At 45.7% G+C, this 21,543-nt stretch overlaps 1 protein-coding gene across 3 annotated transcripts in view; it reads right to left on the bottom strand.

The window, feature by feature from the left end:
• Positions 1-193: 193 nt before the first annotated feature.
• Positions 194-21,543, bottom strand: part of ankhb (ANKH inorganic pyrophosphate transport regulator b) — a 38,826-nt gene continuing 17,476 nt past the window's right edge. Inside the window, exons 7-12 of one of the 3 annotated variants that reach the window (XM_035431273.1) lie at positions 18,974-19,066; positions 16,254-16,349; positions 9,146-9,275; positions 7,532-7,655; positions 4,402-4,501; positions 194-1,733 (exon numbers count right to left, since the gene is read on the bottom strand). In XM_035431273.1, the coding sequence (XP_035287164.1) occupies positions 1,614-1,733; positions 4,402-4,501; positions 7,532-7,655; positions 9,146-9,275; positions 16,254-16,349; positions 18,974-19,066 (663 nt within the window). In that variant the 3' untranslated portion in view covers positions 194-1,613. Of the gene's footprint in view, positions 1,737-4,401; positions 4,502-7,531; positions 7,656-9,145; positions 9,276-16,253; positions 16,350-18,973; positions 19,067-21,543 lie in introns of all 3 variants that reach the window. The other 2 variants (XM_035431270.1, XM_035431272.1) reach the window with 2 other exon arrangements.

The raw sequence follows: 21,543 nt of genomic DNA, 5'->3' as shown, positions 1-21,543 counted from the left end.
CTATTTACCAATGAATGTACCTTTGGTTAATGAAAGTAGACAACCAGTTAAACCGATAGCCTTGCTTTTGTCCTATTTCACAGTGCCTTGCAATCAGGTGCAGAATGGGTTAAATGGACAGAAGGTAAACCTTGGAAGGAACAGACCGGTTGAACAAAACAAAGAAATAAAATAAAAATGCCAGTCAAATTTGAACCATTGAATCACCCTTTAATAACTGAAGAATACTTAAACTCTGTCCCTTTGTGTTTTTTTTTTCGTAGACAGGGATAGCAGAAGTCACGTTTCTCGGCCGGGGGGGGGGTCGAGCTGGCCGTGTCTCAGCAGTCATTTCACAATACAAAATTTCCCCTTGGCGAGGCCGGGCCACGCAGCAGCGGCCCGCCCCGAAAACGACAGAAGCTAATCGGGACGCCGCCTTCGGACGCATGTGCACGTTAAACTGGCCACTGGGCTCGGCTGCCACGGGATGGGGGGGGGGGGAGCGGGGGGGGGGGGTTAGCGACAGATGGACTCGACCATGTGCGTCATGGGGGTACATCCTGAGATCAAAAAAGAGAAATGCCCAGATCCGACGGGACGGAACTGAACTGGCGGCAAACAGACGGTTAAAAGTAGTTGAGCGGCCCAACTTGACCGCCACCCGGTTTGCGTCCCCTTCCCTGCCAGTCTGGCGGTACAGTATGTCACCCGTACAAAATAAACCGGTACCGATATTTGTACACCTACGACACAACGCGATAAAAAAATAATTCCTTTAAATGGCACTAAAAGCACCCACCGGCACTCACACGTCATGAAAACAACACTTATCGCTATCCGATAGTCAACTTAAATTAGGAATCTGTAGATATAGTTATACTCTTTTTCTCGTAACTGTCTTGCCAACGATATAAAAGCAAAAGCATTTCTTTTCGGAACCAAAAAAAAACAGGGCTGGTCAACGCGAGCTCTGCGGGTCGTTCGTCGAGAGCTCGGTGTCCTTCTCTCTCTCTCACCGTGGTCCTCGGTACATTCAAATGAAAAAAAGTCAGCATTTTCAAAGCAATTAAAAAGTTACTGTAAATTTCCTCTTTTTTTTTTTTGTTTTGTTTAAAGTTCATGAATGGAAAAGGACGGTAGCAGGATAAAGGTTATAAAGCGGACAGGAGAAAGTAGTCGATGCGCCGACGTCGCTTTGGTACAGATCAGCATCTTCACCGTCCTGCATCGGCAGTAACCAGATGAAAGCTGGAAGACAGTGTTGAGTGTGTATTATATTTATATATATATGTATGTATATTTACGTCATTAAGAGGCCATTTTACAGCACATGACTGCCGCGTGCCTGCTGCATGCTCACACGGGACTCTCCATCTCCCGACAGGTGTTTTGACACGACTCCTCTTGACCTTCTTGACAGGGTTTTTTTTTTTTTCGGAAAGATGAATTGGCGCCACAGCTAACATCACAGGTCACGGGTGGAGGGGGGCGGAGGGGGGCCGGGGGGGGGGAGTGTCGACAAACGGCCGCAAAGGATTTCGAGAAACGTCCCGGTAAGCAAGAGGAGCGGGCTCCCCCCTTATCGCTCTCTCTCTCTCTCTCTCTCCTTCGTCCTGTCCCGAGTCCCTCCTTCATTCGTCCTCTTCCTCCCTCAGCTCGACGATGTCGTCCAGCTGGTTCCCGGACCTCACCTCGTTCATGGGGGCGGAGTCTTCGTGCTCCGCTGTGCCCTCGCCTTCCCCATCTTTCTTCTTCTGAAACGGCAGAGCAGCGAGGAAGAAGTCACCTTCACGCCCTTCGCCACCACACAAATAATCCTGTTCTGGCCAGCTCTAACAGTTCTCATGGGGGGGGGCGGGGCTTAACGAGGGCTTCGAGGAGTTTCCACTCCTCTTGGTAAATGGACTGCATTTATATAGCGCTTTTATCCAAAGCGCTTTACAATTGATGCCTCTCATTCGCCAGAGCAGTTAGGGGTTAGGTGTCTTGCTCAAAGACACTTCGACACGCCCAGGTTGGGGTTTGAACCGGCAACCCTCCGACTGCCAGACAATCGCTCTTACCTCCTGAGCTATGTCGCCCCCTCTTAAAGGAATCAGTCAGCTGAGGTGAGAACTAGAGGTTTAAATGGGTCAGTTACTAATTATTAAGCGGATATAGTGAAACCCTGAGGGTGATTTTGAGATTTTGCTTTGGATGGAATGGTGACATCGGCTTAATCCTTCTGTACAGAAGTGCGTGTCACACAACGCTCTGCTGGGCAACCGTGCCTGTGCTCGAACAGGAGCCACCTTCTACAGGTGAGCGTAAGCGCTCCTGGGATCCCGCGACCATCTTCCACAGCCCAGGCCACACGGTGCTACAGGAGAGCTGGCACTGTGAGGGAACACTTATGTAGGAGCACCCACAGAAAACCCCAGCCCGGAGGAACAAAGCCACCTGAGACCGGCTCGTTTGTCCTTAATTATTTTTTGATGGTTTCAAAGGATGTGGCCGCCAACCAGGGAAGAAGGTACAATTTCCCTCTCATAAGGGTGCACTCTACTCAAGTGTGCCACTGAACTCAACTAAGCAAATGTCAAATTTCCAGGATAAGGTACTTTTAGATGAGGCTTTTAACAGAGCGATCTAATCCTGCTTAGTTCTGTCCGGTGGGTTTCCCTCCTAGCTGCTGACATTTCAGGAGGCCCTTACCTGGACTGCTCTCCCCAAACAACCAAATCTGCCAAGCAGGTACACCTGAGCTGCCTTTTTTTTTAACCCTTTAAGGTGTGAGGTCACAAATACAGTATGTGATTAGAATGTTCTTACCTGAACATTCTAATGCTGATGTAACAAGCACTACTGGTAACTGAAAGCAGCGGAGTTCTGGAACACTGACTTGTTGGGAAAAAAAAAACATTCCAAAAAAAACTACTCTTCAAAGGGTTAAATACTCAAAAATAGCACTGACCCTTTTTGACAGCTATAAATATCAACTGGGGTAAACTCTGACCGATTTTCCACTGACTGAACCAAATTTCTGTTCTGCCCGTTTGCTGTTGAAATTAGTCTCTTGTGTTGCTTGTGTTATTGCAGATGCCCCCCCCCCCCGCTCGTCTCCCATAAACAGTGTACAACAACAGTCTACTGGGCAGGCTCTGGGGAGTGTGTTGATGTTCACAGAAGGTCAGTCTTTTCACACTATTCAAGAGGTCAGTTCCAACGACAACATGCAAAAAATTCATGTGAGGCATGTTTACGTGACAACTAACAAATTTCCAGAAAAGTCCAAACACATTTACGTAGACACACGCACTCCACACACATAAAGGAGTATTTGTATTCTACACTTAACGGACACCGCCGTAAGCCAATCCATGCGCTGGTGTGGTTTCTTGTTTGTACCCGTGTCTAAGTACCAATGGTAAACATTCCTCCATCTCCAGTGGTTCGTTGATAATTCCCCCCCTCGTGTTTGTCCAACATATCTCCCTTCCTTCAAGCTGCACAGAATGGTTTCGGCCAAACCTTCAACTTTTACCGTTGTCACTTTCAGGCGTTTCGTTTGCGGAACAGGTCTCCCTGTTTGCTCAAAAACAGGATTAAGCAGTCTTGTACGTAGTTTTTTTTTTTTTTTCCTTCGAAATTCTCCAGGAAATAATACAACCGATGTTGCCGTTGTCTTGCTATGCAGCCGTAACAGCTATCTTACAGATCTGCCTCTATTGTCTCGTTTAAAATAAAGAGCACGCTTGATGGCAGTTACCATTCCTTCCGCTTTGTAACTAAGTAACTCACGGTCCCCGGTAACCACCGCTGTTTCTGGTCTTTGGGGTGCAGCTTGAGCCCTCAAACCGTTATGCTTTTGTGTGTTTTTGCGTTGGAAAAATGTGTGTATTTATATATAGGAAAAACCCCCCACCCTGAGTAACCTAATTTTTTAAAGACTCCAAATGTTTCCGATCCCAATAAAATCCTCTCCCCTGAATTGTTACTCTGCTTGATTTTTTAATTGAACTATAAGTGATAAAAATATGGCTGGTTGCACGCTATAGAAAACATTGCGTTGTTTAAATAATATTCATTATAGCGGTTCTGACGATACCTAGAAACCCCATATGACACACAATGTATAAAATGTTCACTTTTTTATGCGTGAATGAACTTTTACGCTATTTTACACATGTGTAATTAACTATTTGAGCGCTGTGCTTGTTTGAGCATACAGTACAGGGTCACAAATCTTACTTCAAAATGGATGCTCTGAATGATCAGAGTGAGTAGTCAGTTTTCATCCATTCTTTTTGTGGTAGAGAATTTTTGTCATTCAATGTGGGTGTTTTCACCACTCCCCCTTTCCCCCATCCCCCCCCCACCACCCCACCATCCCACCGAAAATCCTGAGGCGCATGACCAACCTTTACGAAGTGCACGTACCTGTTTTCGATAGACGTAGCAAGCTGCTATCGCCACCATGGTGGACTCCCCCAGGAAGCCGGCCAGCAGAGATCCCACGCCAAGCGTAGCCCCGTGCACCCTGAGACACAAACCGGGGGAAGATCTCAACCGACACGGCGAAGTCCAGTACCACTGCGTGACTTTCCACTCTGTCTCACGGTACGCGTTAAAGCAGGGCTGCCCAACCCTGTTCCAGGAGAGCTACCATCCTGTAGGCTTTCACTTCAACCCTAATTTGGCACTCCTGATTCTACTAATTAGCAGCTCAGTGAGATCTCTAGCTATTAAATAAGGTGTGATTTGTTAGGGGTGGAGTGAAAACCTACAGGACTGTTGACCTCCAGGAACAGGGTTTGGGCAGCCCCGCGTTAGACAGTTTTCGTTTGAGGTTGATATGTAACACTGTATGGGAAAAGACAGGCAACTGGCTAGCATGGGAGTGAGTGAGATTTTTCACACAGCACAGGTGAATTGTTCTGCAAATGAAAGCTTTCTATGTCATCCCATTCCTTCATTAAGATTTGAGAGACACAACATATATACGTAACAATAGATAGGTAGTGTACACGCATAGTTCTGCAGCTTTGCCAAAACACACATTTTCTTCAAATAAATATAAGCATTTCCATAACAGTTTAAATTTTTTGTTGCACAGTTCCTGCTTATGTATCACGGTAATTGCACCAATATAGTACATTAATACCCTACCAATGTTTGTGGTTCTGAGATTCCGTTTTTTAAGAGTGCATTGGGCTCTGTGCCACTGAATTCAGATACAGAACGTTACTGAAAGAACGTTACCAAGGAGCACATTCTGACTTCACCATCAACTTCCCTGTGAGCAGCGTTTCATTCGTGCCAAGCTAACGCCCACGTATCTCTTACATTAAGCGCATGAATAATTGAAACGGCCCAATGAATAATTCAGTCTGAAGTCATTTGACAACACGGCTGACATTTACTTGCAGGCTTGAGAAAGGCTGGGGGAAATGCGGTGAGGCACATCTATGCCTTTCATCTCGGTTATAGGACTGCGTGTGTGTTTGTACAACCGCACGGTAAATAAGTTTCTTAGAAAAAAAGGCTAAAAATAAATCTCAGGGTATCCACTATCAATGTAGGCTTACACAAAGAGATCCTGGTTCATTAGAATTGTGGCCGCTCTCGATTTTCTGCTGAAACAACGGAATCAGAGATACAGTACCTCACTGTTTGCATGTTATGTCACTACATATGCTGTGGCTTTGATGTGTGTGACACGTTAGTCTGTACTGTAACTGCAAGGTTGTAATGCATGTCATTTCTTAATATTTCTTAGCAAAGTGGCCTTCAGAAGTTGAAGTTCCCCCTATTGACTACCGCAGGTATGTTACCTGTAAATTGTAGCCCTCTTAAATTAAATACAGACACACTAGTTCAAGCAAGTTCTTGAATGAATATGATTAAAATGACACTGTATAAAGACAGTAATTCTTTTTTTTTTCAGTGTGGGGATTTCATATTTCCTGTTCCCATGCTATTTCATTTTTATTTTTTTTGCCGAAATGAGTCCAGTCTATATAATTTCATATTAGTGACTCTCCAGCCACATGACAATTATTTTAATGCCAGATAAAGAGTGTGGCAACTGACATGGAACTTTATTTTCAGCCCCGTTCAAAATTTCTGCAGGCTGGATTATTTCCCCAGCAAGAGGCTACTTCCTTGTTAGTTTTTGTAAGCGGACTACGATTGGCCGATTGACACAGAACATCCACCAACTGTGACCCTCTCCCACGGGAACACTATGGCCAATTTTCCCCCGCTCTGCATAGCTGCCAGCCACATTACATTTATTTTTTTTTGGCAGACGCTTTTATCCAAAGCGACGTACAAAAAGTGCATTTCATGGTCATAGACAACTACTAAACACGGGTTCAGTAAGGTACAATACTTATTTTGTACAGCTATTTATAGCCAAGAACACGGTTTAGTTCACACAGTGAACACTATTCTGACCTAACCTCTGCAAAGCCAACTAGGCAGAAGAATAAGCTACAGTATTAGGACAAATACAAATTACCAAGAAGTGCTGGGAGTGCCACATCCAGCACTGGCACAGTCCGGATTTATTAACCAAACCGTGAGGCCCATCCACACACTAGAACAACACCTTGGCAGGATTGAGTTGCTTAGCAACCCCCCGAGCCCAATTTTTTTTTAAGACAAAATTTTTTTATTTATTTTATTTATTATTCTCTCCACCAAGTCGCCATGCAGATAAACATGTTGTGGAGAGAACAGAAGAGTCCAGAGAGAGGTGAACTAACAGCTGCTCCCGTTACTGTGACAAGCCTTAGAGCAGTAAGTCACGACCGGGGCCTCTCTCTCTGTGAGAGCAGGCTATGGGAAGAATGTGGCCGTGGGGCCAGTGGTCAGAGGGGAGTGACGTAGCCAGAAATTTATTTTCAGGAAGGTCAGCTGAGCTTCTCTTAAAACGCAAAGGCGCTTTCAAAGGGACGAACTGTCGGCCGGGGGTGAGGGGGTTCAGAGGGAGCAGGGGCTGTTATTCGAAGGGGTGCTATTGAGGAATGCAGGCGCGCCCTTGCACCCCGTCCTGTTCTGTTTTCTGTCTCAGATTTCTCTGGATCTCATTTTCCCAACAGCCAGTGAATATCCTTGGACTTTTGGAATTTTAATCCTTAGCTATGCCACTTATCAAAAGACAGTGCTGTGTGGCTGAGAGTCTTGTAATGCCTGGCTATGAATGCAAACGGTGATAGCCAGCACCACTACTGGAAGGCCGCACCTCGTACTCCAGGAGAAATTAATCTGGCCTCGATGACATCACATGTAATTTAACAGAACAGTGAGATTAATGGGCCTTCACAGACATATTAAATTGACCTGGGGCGTATACCTCATTCGGGATCAGATTATTTAAAAAGTACACCGATCTGCGATGCATTACGGAATTAGTTTTGAGAGCAGATGTTCCGCTCCTGCTCGTCGAACGAGGTCGGTGATCAGAAAATTAATAGCAAACAAAACCGAACGACTCGAAATTAAGACTCCCGAATTTCGGCCCGACCGGGAAAGAGGGGGGGGGGTTTCGTGAGGCGCGGCGTACCCCATGTACGGCAGCACGATGAGGCTGGTGATGAGGACGATGATGCGCAGCACGGAGCTGGGGGCCAGGACGAAGGTCTTCTTCAGCGTCATCAGCCATCCTGTCAGGTGAGCCCGGATGGTCACTATAGAGACGCAAGAACAAGGGGGGGGGGGGGGGGGGGGGGGGGGGGGGGGGGGGGGGGGGGAGGGATGCTCATTAGGGAAGTCATGCCAGAAACATTTTTCACATAAAAAAGCCAAGTTGCTCACATATGCAAAACACAGCATCTCTACATCTATATCACTCACTTATAAATAAAATCAGTCTGCGTATCTCATTAGTGATATCAAAATCCAAATTACCATACCAAGAAAAAACCTTTTCAACAGAAAAAAGCCAAGTTGCTCACACACGCAAAACACGTCCTTCGTACACTCGATATCACGCACTAAAATCAGACTGTCTACCTCATTAATGATATCAAAATGCCAAAGTACCCGAGACACAGCGACTAATATGTCTCACAAAGGGTTAAGAAGCCCTATCCCAAAGCAATGCCATCCCATGTTTCCTGCATTGTCTGTGTGCAACACGAGCCAGTTTTGACATCTCAATAACCTCCACTCTTGGAATCCACCTTTAGGAAATGTTGTGCAACATTTTTCGGGGATTACAAAGGGATCATGCTGTCAGCACACCATGTTGCCCGACATGAAACGCTCATCGATAATTAAAGAGGAATCATTGTACCTTTGGAAGGCATCCCCACAAATAACATTAATGTTCCTTTCTTTGAATAAACATCCATGCTTCCTGTTTATTTCCACCCCAAACTTATTTCAGAGATAAAGATGTAAGATTATTTTCACGTCAACACTGATGCTATGATGAGTTCTAACATCTTAAATTTAATTTCCTTTTCCAACAGAAATCAGCACATCAGACCCATAATATAATAAAATGATAGAAGAATTAAAAATCTTGAGAAAAACATTTTTGGGCCACATCTCTGAAAAAGATTATCTGAGCCTGAGACTGTCTCATGAAAAGAGCCATGGTGATAAAGACTCATGCTGATCATCCTGATCATGTGCGGTTTATAAAGGTCTACTCAGTGAGGAAGTACTGGTCAGGCAAAGCAATGCTGAACAGTAGTCAGGCACCAGCAGGGATAAAGAGAGCTGCACTACGACAGTGAGAGCTGCAGGACGACAGTGAGAGCTCCAGGGGGACAGAGAGAGATCCAGCACAGGCAGAGACAGCTCCAGGCGGGACAGAGAGAGCTCCAGGGGGACAGAGAGAGCTCCAGGGGGACAGAGAGAGCTCCAGCAGGCCCTACTTGAGGACACTCCTTTAGACTTGTCAGTGTGCTGTGTTTCAGCCCTGAGTGGGTTCAGCTGACCGAGGCTGAAAAGTGATCCATCCTTACTTGCCCTGCTGGGCCGTGACACAAGGGGGAAAACATTTGTGTCTGATGTGTACTCAGACAAACTGAGGGAGCCATTTTCCTCATGCAGCTGGGACAAGGCCCAGTGGACCTTCCCGGAACCCCTGGCAAGGCTGAACCTTCGAGGGAGGGAGGGTTGGAGGAAGGGAGGGAGGGAGGAAAGGAGCGATGGAGGGATACCCTACCTGGCAGGGGGAAGAAGGAGAAGATGCGCAGGGGGGCCACGCAGAGTTCGGCGAAGGCGTGGTCCACCCCGATGATGTCCACCAGGATCTTCTCAGAGATGTGAGGGGTCCAGAACACCACGAAACACAGCTGGGAGGAAAAAGAGAGGTGGCAGATATGAACTCACTTAACAGAGGCAAACTGTGAGGCTTCATACTCGTTCTCTTACCGTGTTACCCAGGGGGGAGACGCTTGTTTACTGTTATGGATTTTGAGAGTATCTGGTCCTCAGTCTTCTTCAAACTTTTTGTGTGTGTTGTCAACAGTATAAAATGTATGGAAACAAGGGCCACTGAAAATCCTATATTGCCATAAACATGTTGAGGGCTAAAGGTTATCTTTTCTTTTTTTTTTTCTTTTAGTGTCACGCAAACAGGACAAACCCAGTGACAACGAAGGTTGATCGTGGTTAAACTAAACACACAGTTAGCAAAACCCAAGTCGGAGGCCGGGTGTTGAACTAACTTAAGGAGCAAGTACACGTTTTCCTGATGAAGGAGTCGCGTGAGAACATTTCTGCAATCCGGCGAGGTATGCGACGGAGCGATGCTCGATAAGGAGAGGGTACTAAAGAGTACATCATTGCCCCCTGGAAACGAGTGAAAAAACAAGGATACGGACAAGCTGAGTCACTGTCCTCTCTGAAGAATTACAGCTCTCCTTCCCAGCCAGACAGATGTTTCTGCAACCTGTTCAGCAAAGTTTTTTCTTGTGATAAATGTCGTAATTCGTGTGAAAATGTATTAACATTCAGACCACAAAAGTAATGAAAGAGAAGACTTTTTACATGACCACTAAACGACCAGACGCAGCGCCAAAAAGACTCCCAGAGTACCAGGCGGTAAACTCACTGAGATTTACTGATTTTAGTATTTTTTAAAATAATAATGGTATTGCGGAAAATGTGACAATTAAAATGGTGAAATTGCCAGGATTAACTGCACCTATGAAGTCAGTCCCATTAGACTCTGCTTTTACAATGACGACTTAGGCCTGGGGCCTGAGAATTGGACCTGTGGGGCCCTCTATGTGTTACTTCAAACTGGATGAATTGGTCCTCTGCGCCTAATTAGCACCTTCATTATTAATATTTAGTTTAGCAGGATTTCATTAGTAGTTTTTAGGTAATATTTATGAAAAACCAGTGATAGTAATAGAACATTATGTGAAACCCAATTTAGAAATGTACAAAACCATCTGTTCCTGGTGTTCCTGCAGATCTTGCATAAAGATCATCTCAGTGAGAGTGATTTAGTCAGCAAGTTTTTTCTTCTGGCTTAGGGCACAAGGGAGACTGCCTTCCCAAACAAGGCCAAGAGAGAATCCGTTTGCATTCGAACACAGCGAAACATAGAGAAAAAAGGCCAGTTTTAATTAAATTCTTACAGAGTACATACGAGTCCAATAGGGGCCGTTATGTTCTCTGTAAGACTGGGATTTAACACTGAATATTTTACTGTGCAACCAACCAGGCTTGCATCAATAATTACATAACGCCAACCAAAGAGAGAGTTACTAATCGACAGCTCAGTCTCGCCTTTCCTTCCCTCTCCCAGTACTGCACACCTCCAGAGAGAGAGAGAGAGAGAGCCCTGCCTCGCCCCCGAAAATCATCAGCCGAATCTCTGACCGAGCCGAACCTGTGCACGGCTCCATGAGGTCAGACTCCGCCCGGCCACGCCCGAGCCCGTTAAGCACCGCGGTCTACACCACAGCCTGCCAGCTCCAGGGGAATCCTGGGGGGGGGGGATTTCCGAGCCTGGCACGGGACGCGCGTACGATGCCGGGGGTACAGCCGGGGTGGGCGGCCTTCCTGTGCCCGCGCCCCCCCGTCCCCACTCCGCGTCCCGCGCCCCTGCCCCGAGTCCCACGTCCCGCACGCGGCCTGGGCGCCTCCTCCCTTACAGGAGGCGGAACCGTAAACACAAACCACCGGCCCCGGCGCGCCAGATTGCCTCAGAGCAGAATACATTAGCCAGGGTCACGTTCTTTTTATTCGTTTCTTTCCAGGGATTCTTTCCCCGTTAATTTCCCTTGTCGAATTTGTTCTGGGGCAACAGCGCAGGAGAAACTAGCATCTCTAGGAAACTCTCCTCAAATGACTTTTGCGTTTCCCTTTCTGTTCATACAGAAACAAACAAGTACCCACTACCTGACTTATGTGAATAATTATACACAATATGAATTTAAAGTCAGCAACACGCTTTATTGGTAAACGAAAGTTAAAGTAAACCAGACCTTTTTTGTGCATTTGGAAACAAGAGTTTTTTTTAGAATACCAGGTAATGTGCAGCACATGGAATTATGAGTTGTAACACAGAATGTAACACTGTTTTTTAGTACCCTGGGCTTAATCACACCCCAGCTAACACAAAATATTCTCACAATGTCACTGGAAATGTTTTGTGAAAGTTATAGCGTTGCCACTACATGGCAGCAACACTGTGAGAGCGTTTTGTGTTAGCTGGGACTCGCGTTCAAACTCAAAATGGCGACGTCACGAAGAAGCCCTGAGAACAAGCGCGTGCTGGCCACTGCTTCTCTTCACTCCGTGGCACGTCAGCTGTGCAGCCATTGGTCGGAAGAATACGCTTTATATCCAGCTGGTGCTAGCAGACCACACCCACCCAACTGGCCAGAGAGAATGGAGAATCCTGTCAATCAGCCAGCCGAAACCCTCCCTCCCACCTCCGGGTGGCGCTAAAGCCAGCAGTAACCGTCCTGAATGACTGAAGCAAAGCCTCGCGAATAAAGCATTTGCTGCATCCCGAGCAGGATGTTCCTTCACACACAACAAAGCAATTACTGCGAATCACAGGAACAGTGAGTTCTGTCAGTCATTCCCCACTGAAGTCCCAGAATGCTCCTCGGAAATATGACTTAAATGGCAGATTTAATAGACTCCCCCATTTATTTGAACCGAAGAGCCGCCTATCTCAACCGCTATTCTGTAACGCCCAGAGGCCAGTGATTTCGCAGCCATTGTATTCGCGGGCGCCGCGGTGAACTGGATGAATGGCCCGATACAGCAGTAACAGAGGTTAATTCAGTAGCTGTGCCGGGGCGGTACAGCTGCTGCTCTTCAGGCTTCCTGCGATTCTGTAGCACGTTAGCATTAGCGATCCACGATGCCTGGAATAGTACAGGAGCAACGCACGCAAAGCTAACAGTTCGCTACCATGGAAATGGCGGGATTCTAAAAGCTCACAGGCCGTATAATTAACAACGGGAATTCATTATTCATGGTTGATTTTGTAGGCATTGCATAAGACGACATTATAAAGCAGCTAAGAGGCACAGTTGTTCTTTTGGTCGTTTGTTTTTGTTCTTTCACATTCCGTTTCATTCAATGTTTTTTTTTTAATTGTGTGTGTTTTGTCTGCTTTCTTCAGCGTGCACCCACATGGTTCTTTAGCTGATACCTCATAAAAAGTTCTGCCATGCTGTTACTGCCCGTTACCACGGCTGGCCTTGAAGTTGTTTCCCCCGGTGCAGACGTGGCACCGGCGGTGCCCGCGGGCGCTTACACTGCCAGGCTGGGCTTGCCGCAGCCTTATGCTGGCAGAGCCCCCCTCTCTTGTCCACAGGCCGCGAACACCGCGCAAACATCTGGTACCGCGCAAACATCTGCATCGTTAAACGCGCTCCCTGTTTTGCACTGGGGTCCGTGGAATCACCCCGGGTGCAGACCGGATCCTGCTCCAGACCGGAACATCGAAACCGCCTTTGTGCTTTTCTTTTCTGTGGTGGCGATTTTTCCGCTTACGGTGTCTTGGTTCGACTGTAAAGAAAAAAAAACTTGTTTTGGGAACAGGATGAGCGTTCCGTCCCGTGGGTGGGCTGGCCTGACGGACAGGCTGGGACCTGTCGGGGCGCTCGGCGAAAAACAGCGGGGGAATGTGCGAAACCTCCCCTGCTGATTCCTGTGATGCTACATTTCAGACCTGCTAGTGCTTCAAAGAAAACCTGGGTGCAGCTGTTCGCTGTCAGTGTTACTCAGAAAGGCTACTCCTATGAGAAATACTACCATAAAAAAGATAATTGTCCATAAATAATGAACAATATTCAGACAAAGCATATAAGTGCCAAGCACCAGAACTACAAGTTCCAGTAACAGGAGATGAATGGGGAACACTGTGTACATATGTACAATCTGCATGAACAGTATCTATGACAGGTTCACCGTTTCTTTTTTTTAATTTGATGTATGATTTGAATGAAGCCTTTCCTCTCCTGGGTAGGCGTCATGTTATTCTACAGTATTCTGTTCCATTCTAAACGTATAAAACCAATCTGATGAAATGTTCCTTCAATAAACATCCTGTAAAATGCAAGTCTGCATAATGTGGATGAATAAAGCTGAGTGAAGGGTAGATCTTCCATTGACTGTTCGCTGCTACTCATGAGGCGCTTGTCAAAAGCAGGATAGACAGTGCATGGAAACAGCCAATATGGTATAGCTAGCAAATCGTGGCTCTAATGAATACCTGTCAGGAACAGAACAGCTAGCGAATGCTATAGGTAGCAATCGTGCGATGCAGGTAGAACACCGTTAGAAAGAGCCCTCCTTTACCAATATTCTCTGCTGGGCATGATCGCCGCCCATTTCACTGGACAGCATCTGATTGGCTCATTGTAGTTTAGATCAGACATCACCTGCACTGTTACTGAAGCAGAGAGGCAAACAGCCCGACAGACAATAGCTTAACAATGAGTTTCCGCATACCGATTTTTTTGTAGTTGATTTTAATCATAATAGGGAGAACATGACTAGATAAAATCTCAATAATAGTTCAGATCACCGGTGCTCTCTGTGGCTTACGAGATACAGCATTTTTTTGTTTGGCTTGTTTTAGTTCAACCCTTTAAGCTGTGGTACTTAATTGTAACTGCTCACTTCAGTAATGCTGCATGCAGTGCCACTTTGACTTTGCTACAGATGACTCTATAATGTTAGACTCCTGTATTCGCTGAGCATTATTATATGGACCACTCCATCGGTTGCTCTGCATGAGTGTCCAAGAATGCAAGAACGTAAAGGAAATGCACATCAAATGTTGATCAAAAAACAGCGAACCAGGGAACCACCAGAAAGGAGGCGCGTGCCTAATTTTCCAGTCCTTTACCCTTTAGGATGCCCTGACAGGGTCGGACACATCCGGTTCTCTCATGCTAATTTAAACGGCTGAGCTGAGCCAAGCTATCCGCACCGCTGTGACCAGGGGCAGCAGAAGGCTTTTAGAGCCGGACAAACAAACAGTAAATATTTGCTCTGGGTATGAATCCCTCCCTGGCTGGCGGTAGGTCCCCTCCCTGCCTTTGTCCGTGAGATGTATGTTTAGGTGTGTTTGCTAGGTAATGGCTATTCGCTCCCCCCCCCCACCCCAACCCCCCGGGGGGCAGTGTAGTATAATGGGTAAGGAGTTGATCTTGTAACCTAAAGGTCGCAGGTCGAGTCCCCGCTAGGACGCTGCCATCGTACCCCTGAGCAAGGTACTTAACCAGCATTGCTTCAGTATCCAGCTGTATAAATGGATGCAATGTAACTGCTATGTAGAAAAAAAAGTTGTGTAAGTCACACTGGATAAGAGCGTCTGCCAAATGCCTGTAATGTAAAGTCATTCCTTTAAGCCCCTCCCTCAACCTCAACTCGCACGAGGCCATCGAGAGATACGTCCTGGTGATCATCGAACGCCAGTCAACGACGTTGGCCCGCTGGACCGAACCAAGGAGGGAAATAACGGCTATTTTAGCTCCGCCCAGCCAGATAAGAGGAGGTCCTTATGACCGTGAGCACAAGAGGCTCGTCCTTCACTTCCTTCAACCCTTATCACTTCCTGCCTGGGCAGCAACGGAATGGCATTCACCCCTTACCCCGGGTCTGTACAGGAAGATAACAGAATAATGAAAGTGGTGAATGAAAGGGCCTACTTACTATTTTTCCAGCAAAATAAGCTTCATTTTTGCCAAGGCAGATTTATAAATGTTTATGATTATGCATAAAAATGTTTTTTAAAATGTTTCCCCCTCACCTCAGAAGCACCTAAATGTTTTTCTGAGATATCATGAATCCCTTTTGGTAAACAAATGTTTTTCAACATAGCTGGGAGTTTATTTATTATTCATGACATTTTAAATCACTTGCCCAAGGCTCATTTAGCCCAAAGCCGCAACACCAACTGAATCTTTCCTCTCACCCAGCTGAAATACCTCAGTGCAAAACCATCTACACAAAATTCTGGAAACCGCCAAATGAACAGAAATTCATGAAAATCGTGAAAAATCATGACTGGCAATCAGGCAATTCCTGAGATGAAAAGAGAGGCCTTAATCCTCACTAAAAGAGGTACATTCATACTGCATGGATTTCGTCTCTCAGCCGTCTGGGGACTGATGGAATCTGAGTATCTGACCAAACGCGGCTGTGATAATGACTCGTGTGCCAGCCAAGACCGACAGTCTGTGAGCACAGAATATTTCCGCCAGGCTGTTCCACGCGACGGTGACTCAACTCGGCCAGCTGCCGGTGACTCAGGACCCGGTGCCCCGCTGTCTCTCCGACCGTGACTCACCGATTTTAACTTTCGCACAGGAAACATTTCCACTGTTTTTTTTTTTTAAACAGCGATTTAGCTTGAGGCTGCATGTGAGCTTGTGCTTGCATGCAGGTCAAACATTCACCTAAGGCTGTCAATTGATCTGTTACAGAAGATAATGTAATGTACATGTAACGTCCTAACCTTTCAGTAATAAAGATAAATGCATCCATTTTTTATTTTTATGTAGGTTCTATTTGACCGGGAAAGACCCATTGAGTTAAACAGACTGTTTTATAAGGACGATCAGGCCAAGTCAGCACAATTAAATCATGTTCATTACAAAGAAAAAGTACGGAAATAACAAGCAACAAGCATGACTATTAAACAAATATACACTTATTAAAATAAACAGATACACATTGCTCTTCATACATACATATATACATGCATTTTTCCAGTGGACGTGGACACCTTGCTTGAGCGTAGTGTAGCAAAACCACATTAGAAAATGAAGGCGACGCCAGCTTACCGTGACGGAGAGAGCCAGACAGACGAACGTGAACTTCTTGATGTGCGTCTTGGTTACCGTGGTGCCAGTGTTTACCAGCTTATTACTGGGGTTCTGCTACCAAAAACAGAGAGAGAGAGAGAAAAAAAATGAAAAAAACAGAAAACAACATCGTTGGTGCGGAGGACAAATCGCATTACACTAAAAAGTTCCACACTCGCAAGCTTTTCGGTAAAGATTAGGCTAAATATAAACTTAAGGATACTTCCCTCTTTGGTCAAATGGTTAGAGACTTAAACAAGACTTTTTTATTTCTTAGATGAGGATTAACTCAAGAGTAATGTTTAGTGAAAACAGACCCTTAAAATGTAACTAATATTTAATAGCTCATGAGCTTAGCATATAATTGTGTAATAAATGTAGCATTCATGATACATGCATTTGTTATTTTCACGAGACGTGGTCATTGTCTTGAGAATATCCTCAAACCGTATTTAAATTGCATTCAGTTTTATTCTCCGTGTTGCATTATGCATAAAGCCACTTATTTTATAGTGTTATAACTACACTTTGGCTTATTTTGCTTATCCGGAAGAGGGAAGCTGTGACTATATACCTGCTAAACCCGACAGTGCGGGGATTATGTTTGACTCATCACCGCAAACACCATGAATCAAGACCCCGTGAACTACGAGTTTTCCGTTGGTGCCCGTCAGCCTGCCCCCCAACCTCCCCTCCGCCCCCGCACCCCCCTCGCCGGTAATTACAGCTAAGCAATAAAAAGTCATACTTCCTTTATATAATCCATAAAACTGCTCGGCAACAAGGCTGCCCATTAGCGAGGAGGCCTACAGTGAACGCTCCCGTCTTTTAACCTTGCATGGAAGCGGAAATTTCCACACTGCGATGAGCACTGGAAAGAGCCTTAAAAGGAATCGCTCTGTGAGAACATGCGTTTGCAGGGCTTACCGGTGAACCACGCACAACACAATCGCTAATTTAACAAAAAAAAAACTGAGAAGTACTGTGATTTTTGTGTTTGTGCTGTATGTGTAAAATGCAGTCCAGCCGACCTCAGACCGGTGAAATGCAATTTCAGTACAATTTCTTTCGGTATAAATCAGTTGTATTTTTTCAACTGCATACAATCGAATAATTTAAACTACTTAACTGAACACACCGCTTTTCTGTGTGAACTTTTTTGGGTTAAACATGCTAAATAAGGGCCAGCTGGGTGGCTGAGTTGGTTAAAGCACCAATTTAGCATCTCAGTGCTCTCTAGTGACCCCCCCACTGGTCGATCGGGCAACAGTAAATCCACCTGTTAACCTGAGCTATGAAGGGTCTTGCTCCAGTTCGTCTCTGTGAGCCTGGCTTGCCTAGCTGTGGTGCGCTAAGAAGTGGTGCAGCGCAGAAAGTGCTTCAGAGGAGAGAACGTGCCTTCATGCAGTCTCCCGAATCGATAGCAGAGGTTCTCGCACTGAAAGCTGATATGTACGAGAAGATATTCCAAATTGGGGAGGAAAAAGGATAAATAAAATTCCTTAGATGCATATAGACAGGATTATGCCTACAAGTGTGTGTGTGTGTGTGTGTGTGTACATGTTTATAAATTATATATAATAATATCAAAATCAGTATCAGTATTCACATTTTAATCCATCATATTTCCTTCCTTTTTACACATTTAATTCATCTTTCAGTTCGAGCAAAGTTTATCAGGCCAAATAGCCCAGAGAGTGACGTCACAGTTTCATAACACAGTCACTCATTGACCGAACGTTATTCAGCGACCGAGCTGTCTGGCTTTCTGGGATGTTTCCAACGCTGGCGGCTGCCCAGCTCAACGGCAAAGCACTGATCTCTGAGCATAAATCAGCGTCTTCTAATCACGGCGTTTAATAATGACGGTGGGGTTGAGCTATAAACATTATGGGTTGTCATGGTGTCGTGGTGCAAGAGTAATCTCGGAAATCTTTCTTTTTTTGTGTCATCGTAGCGATGCATTATATACGAACAATTTGCTGTGCTGGCATAAAACACTTAATTCCAAGTGAGCCTGGTGACAGTGGATTGCAATATGCACAGTACAAAGGTATCAGGGTAAAACTTGAGCAAACATTTTGTAAGTGTTCACTTAGGAGCTCTATTACAAGAAAAATGCTGAAATTGGAAACAGTCAGAGTCAGTGATTTCAAACTATATTTAATCATGTTGTAACATTGTTAACTGAAAACAAAGATAAAACATACGGACGGGAGAGTTTACAGTATGCACATATAGCATGCTACTGTATTGTGATACGCATGCTATATCTAGCACGCTACTGTATTGAGAGCACAAGTACCAAACTCCCCTACAGTTTGTACGAAAGTAAAGCAAACTATTCTCATTGTAAAACGCTCCACAGAAACAGGCTAAGGAAATGGACAGAGAAGCCACATGCACAGAGACATCCTGACTGCACATCCGGCAGTTATTTAAGGCTTACTGAAGCTTAATTCCTGTTCACTGCCAGTTACAACCTGAACTGAGCTGAACATTGGTCCCGTGGCCGTGCAGCTTTTGGAAGATGAGTTCACGACCCCACTGAGAGGCTGCACTGTGCCTGTGCTCAAGTCAAAGGTGGGACCTCTATACTCGCGTAGTCAGAGGGCCAAATTTAAGGACACGAAACAGCACAAAGTCCGGCAGGCCGCCGCCGCCGCCAGGCCGCGGTCAGTGACATGGCGGTCGCTTACCTTGTCGAAGGCCGGGTAGACGGCCCGCAGCTCGGTCAGCCAGCCGTAGGGCATGTGACCCACTGGGTAGGTGGCGGTCAGGACCGCCACTGCCTGGAAACGCAAGAAGACAAAGGTCAAAGGTCAAACCGCAATGCAGTCAAAGGCCGAACCGCAATGCAGTCAAAGTTCAAACTGCAATGCAGTCAAACCGCACAGGGTACAGACCGGAAATCCTCCCCCCCCGCCCCCCGTATTTTATGTGTGAACATTCTGTGTCAGTGAGTTCATATTTTGTGTCTGTCCTGCGCTGATAAGACGGCCCGACTCTGTCACGTGGCTCCTAATGTGCCCGACAGAGATCACCAAGCAGGTACAGTACGGGTACATGAGGGTGCGGTTCCTTGGAATTAGTAAATCTGATGAAGAGCCGTGTGGTATTAATACATTTTTGGCACTGGGGAGCACGCACGGTGTGCAGACTCTTTCTATTCAGCCCGCCGCTCTGTTTTGGAGCCCGTCCGAGTCTGACACGCGTGGCGCTTCCTGTGATCTCTAACCAGCCTCTCTCGTCTTTTGCGTACGGCTAGCCGCTCCACTCCCTTTCTGGCTTCCAGGAGCCGTGAACAACGTGAGACGGAGCTGTCAGCTCCCCGCCCATAATCGTCTCCGCGGTTTCACGCCTGGCGAGCCGTTGCCTTACCACCCCGAGGTCTCCCGTTCTGCGAAAGGTCGCTCGCGTGACGACGCCGCGTCGGTAGGGCAGGGGCGAGAGGGTTGACCGGCGGGGTGGAATGCAAGGCCACGCGGTGCGAAGCATGAAATCTGACCACGGCATCTTTTTTTTTTCCAAGAAAATAACCGCAGTTATGATAAGGGGGAAACCCCCGCTCTTACGCCATTTGCTGTCGTCACAAGGTGCGCTCTTGTGCTGAAGGTTGCGTTCGCTGCGATCCTTGTGATGTGCAGATAACCCGTGCTCATCAATTTTATGTGAAAGCATAAATCTATGATGTCTACCTATACGGCAGTCATTGAGCAAAAGAGAAAATAAAACTCAAAGCGTTTGCTGCTGTTGTTCTTGAATCTCCTACTGGCCAATTTTACAATGCAGTGACCATATATAAAAGGAATGATGAAGCTAGTTCAAACAGTGCTTTTCCATATTCTAGTTCAGAAGTACTGTATCTGCTTCGTTGAAACGTGTGTGCTCATGGTTACCAGAAGACAATAATTCTGCGAAAGCAATCATACAGTGTAAATGAACGGGTACTGGCATGGTGCACAGGTTAAACACATACTGCACGTTACTGCAGAACGTGTTTACACTCAGCATATTTTGAAATTTTGAGCAGATATTATCTTGGGCGTATATATAAACACTGTAGAACGTGAGCACACTTCATCACCCTGATGGACTCCGCAGTTTGCAGTGACCACAGCCAACACAGAGCGCGTGCAGTCCATACGCTACTGCAACAGCATAAACACCACAGCAATACATCACCATATTTACACAGGCAATGCAACTCTATTTACCATATACTAGGTCACTGTACCTATTACGAATAACACAACGACTTACATACGCTAACATGTTGACAAAATCATTTTTAGCAGTACACCATGTATCACATTTCAATAGACACTGTGTCCATTCACAGCTCGAATGAATAAATACATTCATACCGTATATAACTCATAAAGGAAAGGGAGAACCACTGCTATGGGAGTTTATATCAGTCTGAGCTGTTTTTTGGAATAGCTAAAACCAGTTACCCTTAATGTAAAAACATTTTATTCTTCACAGTATGAATTATTAAAATGAATGTACGATCATCCACATTCTAATACGCTTGATTCATTGTGATAATATAATTCTTCATTGTAAATGGAATCTTACAGGAGATTTTAGGGAGCTTTCAATGTGGCGTCTGAAGCACAGTAGCCTTAGGCCAGCTCAGCAGGTCAGACACCACAGAAGAAGTGAAAACAGAGGTGCGTCGCCAGCGGCGCTTTCGAAGTCCATCGGCGACCTCCCCGACCCCCAAGTCATTACCCATGAGCAAGCGGGACACAAGCCGCATTCCTCCTGTCTCTGTTAAGCCAGGACGCCCTCATAAGCAGACACGCTGTGTGACCTCACGGGGTAACCCCCCTGTCTGCTGCCCCCCTCCCTTAATCATGCCCCACAGTTACACACCGGTCTGCCACATGAAATAAGACTATAATAGCTTTAAAATGAAATTGTTGTCGATTTTACTCTCTTTTTTTCATTTACCTTCACTTATTTGTCTGTGAATACATTTTCACCATTTCATTTACCATTACTTGATGCTAGCGTTTTAGAAAAGTTACAAAAATAAAGTTTAGCCGTGAGAAAATTTTTAAAAGCATGGCACATTGAAACATTTCACTTCTGGCCCTAAACCAAGTGAAAGCTTTCATTGCCTGAAAGCAGTGGAAATGATCATCAAAGATCAGTGACAGGCAACCTTTGCCCAGTGATACATTGACAATTACAACTGAGAATTGAAATGATTTTTTGAAGGCACACCATTATAAAACAGGATGTTTTTGTTGGCCGTGTT

Source organism: Anguilla anguilla, chromosome 8 (genome assembly GCF_013347855.1).
Source record: "Anguilla anguilla isolate fAngAng1 chromosome 8, fAngAng1.pri, whole genome shotgun sequence".
Classification (NCBI taxonomy): domain Eukaryota; kingdom Metazoa; phylum Chordata; class Actinopteri; order Anguilliformes; family Anguillidae; genus Anguilla; species Anguilla anguilla.
Note: the sequence above shows the minus strand (reverse complement) of the source record. Positions and strands in the feature narration are given on the sequence as shown.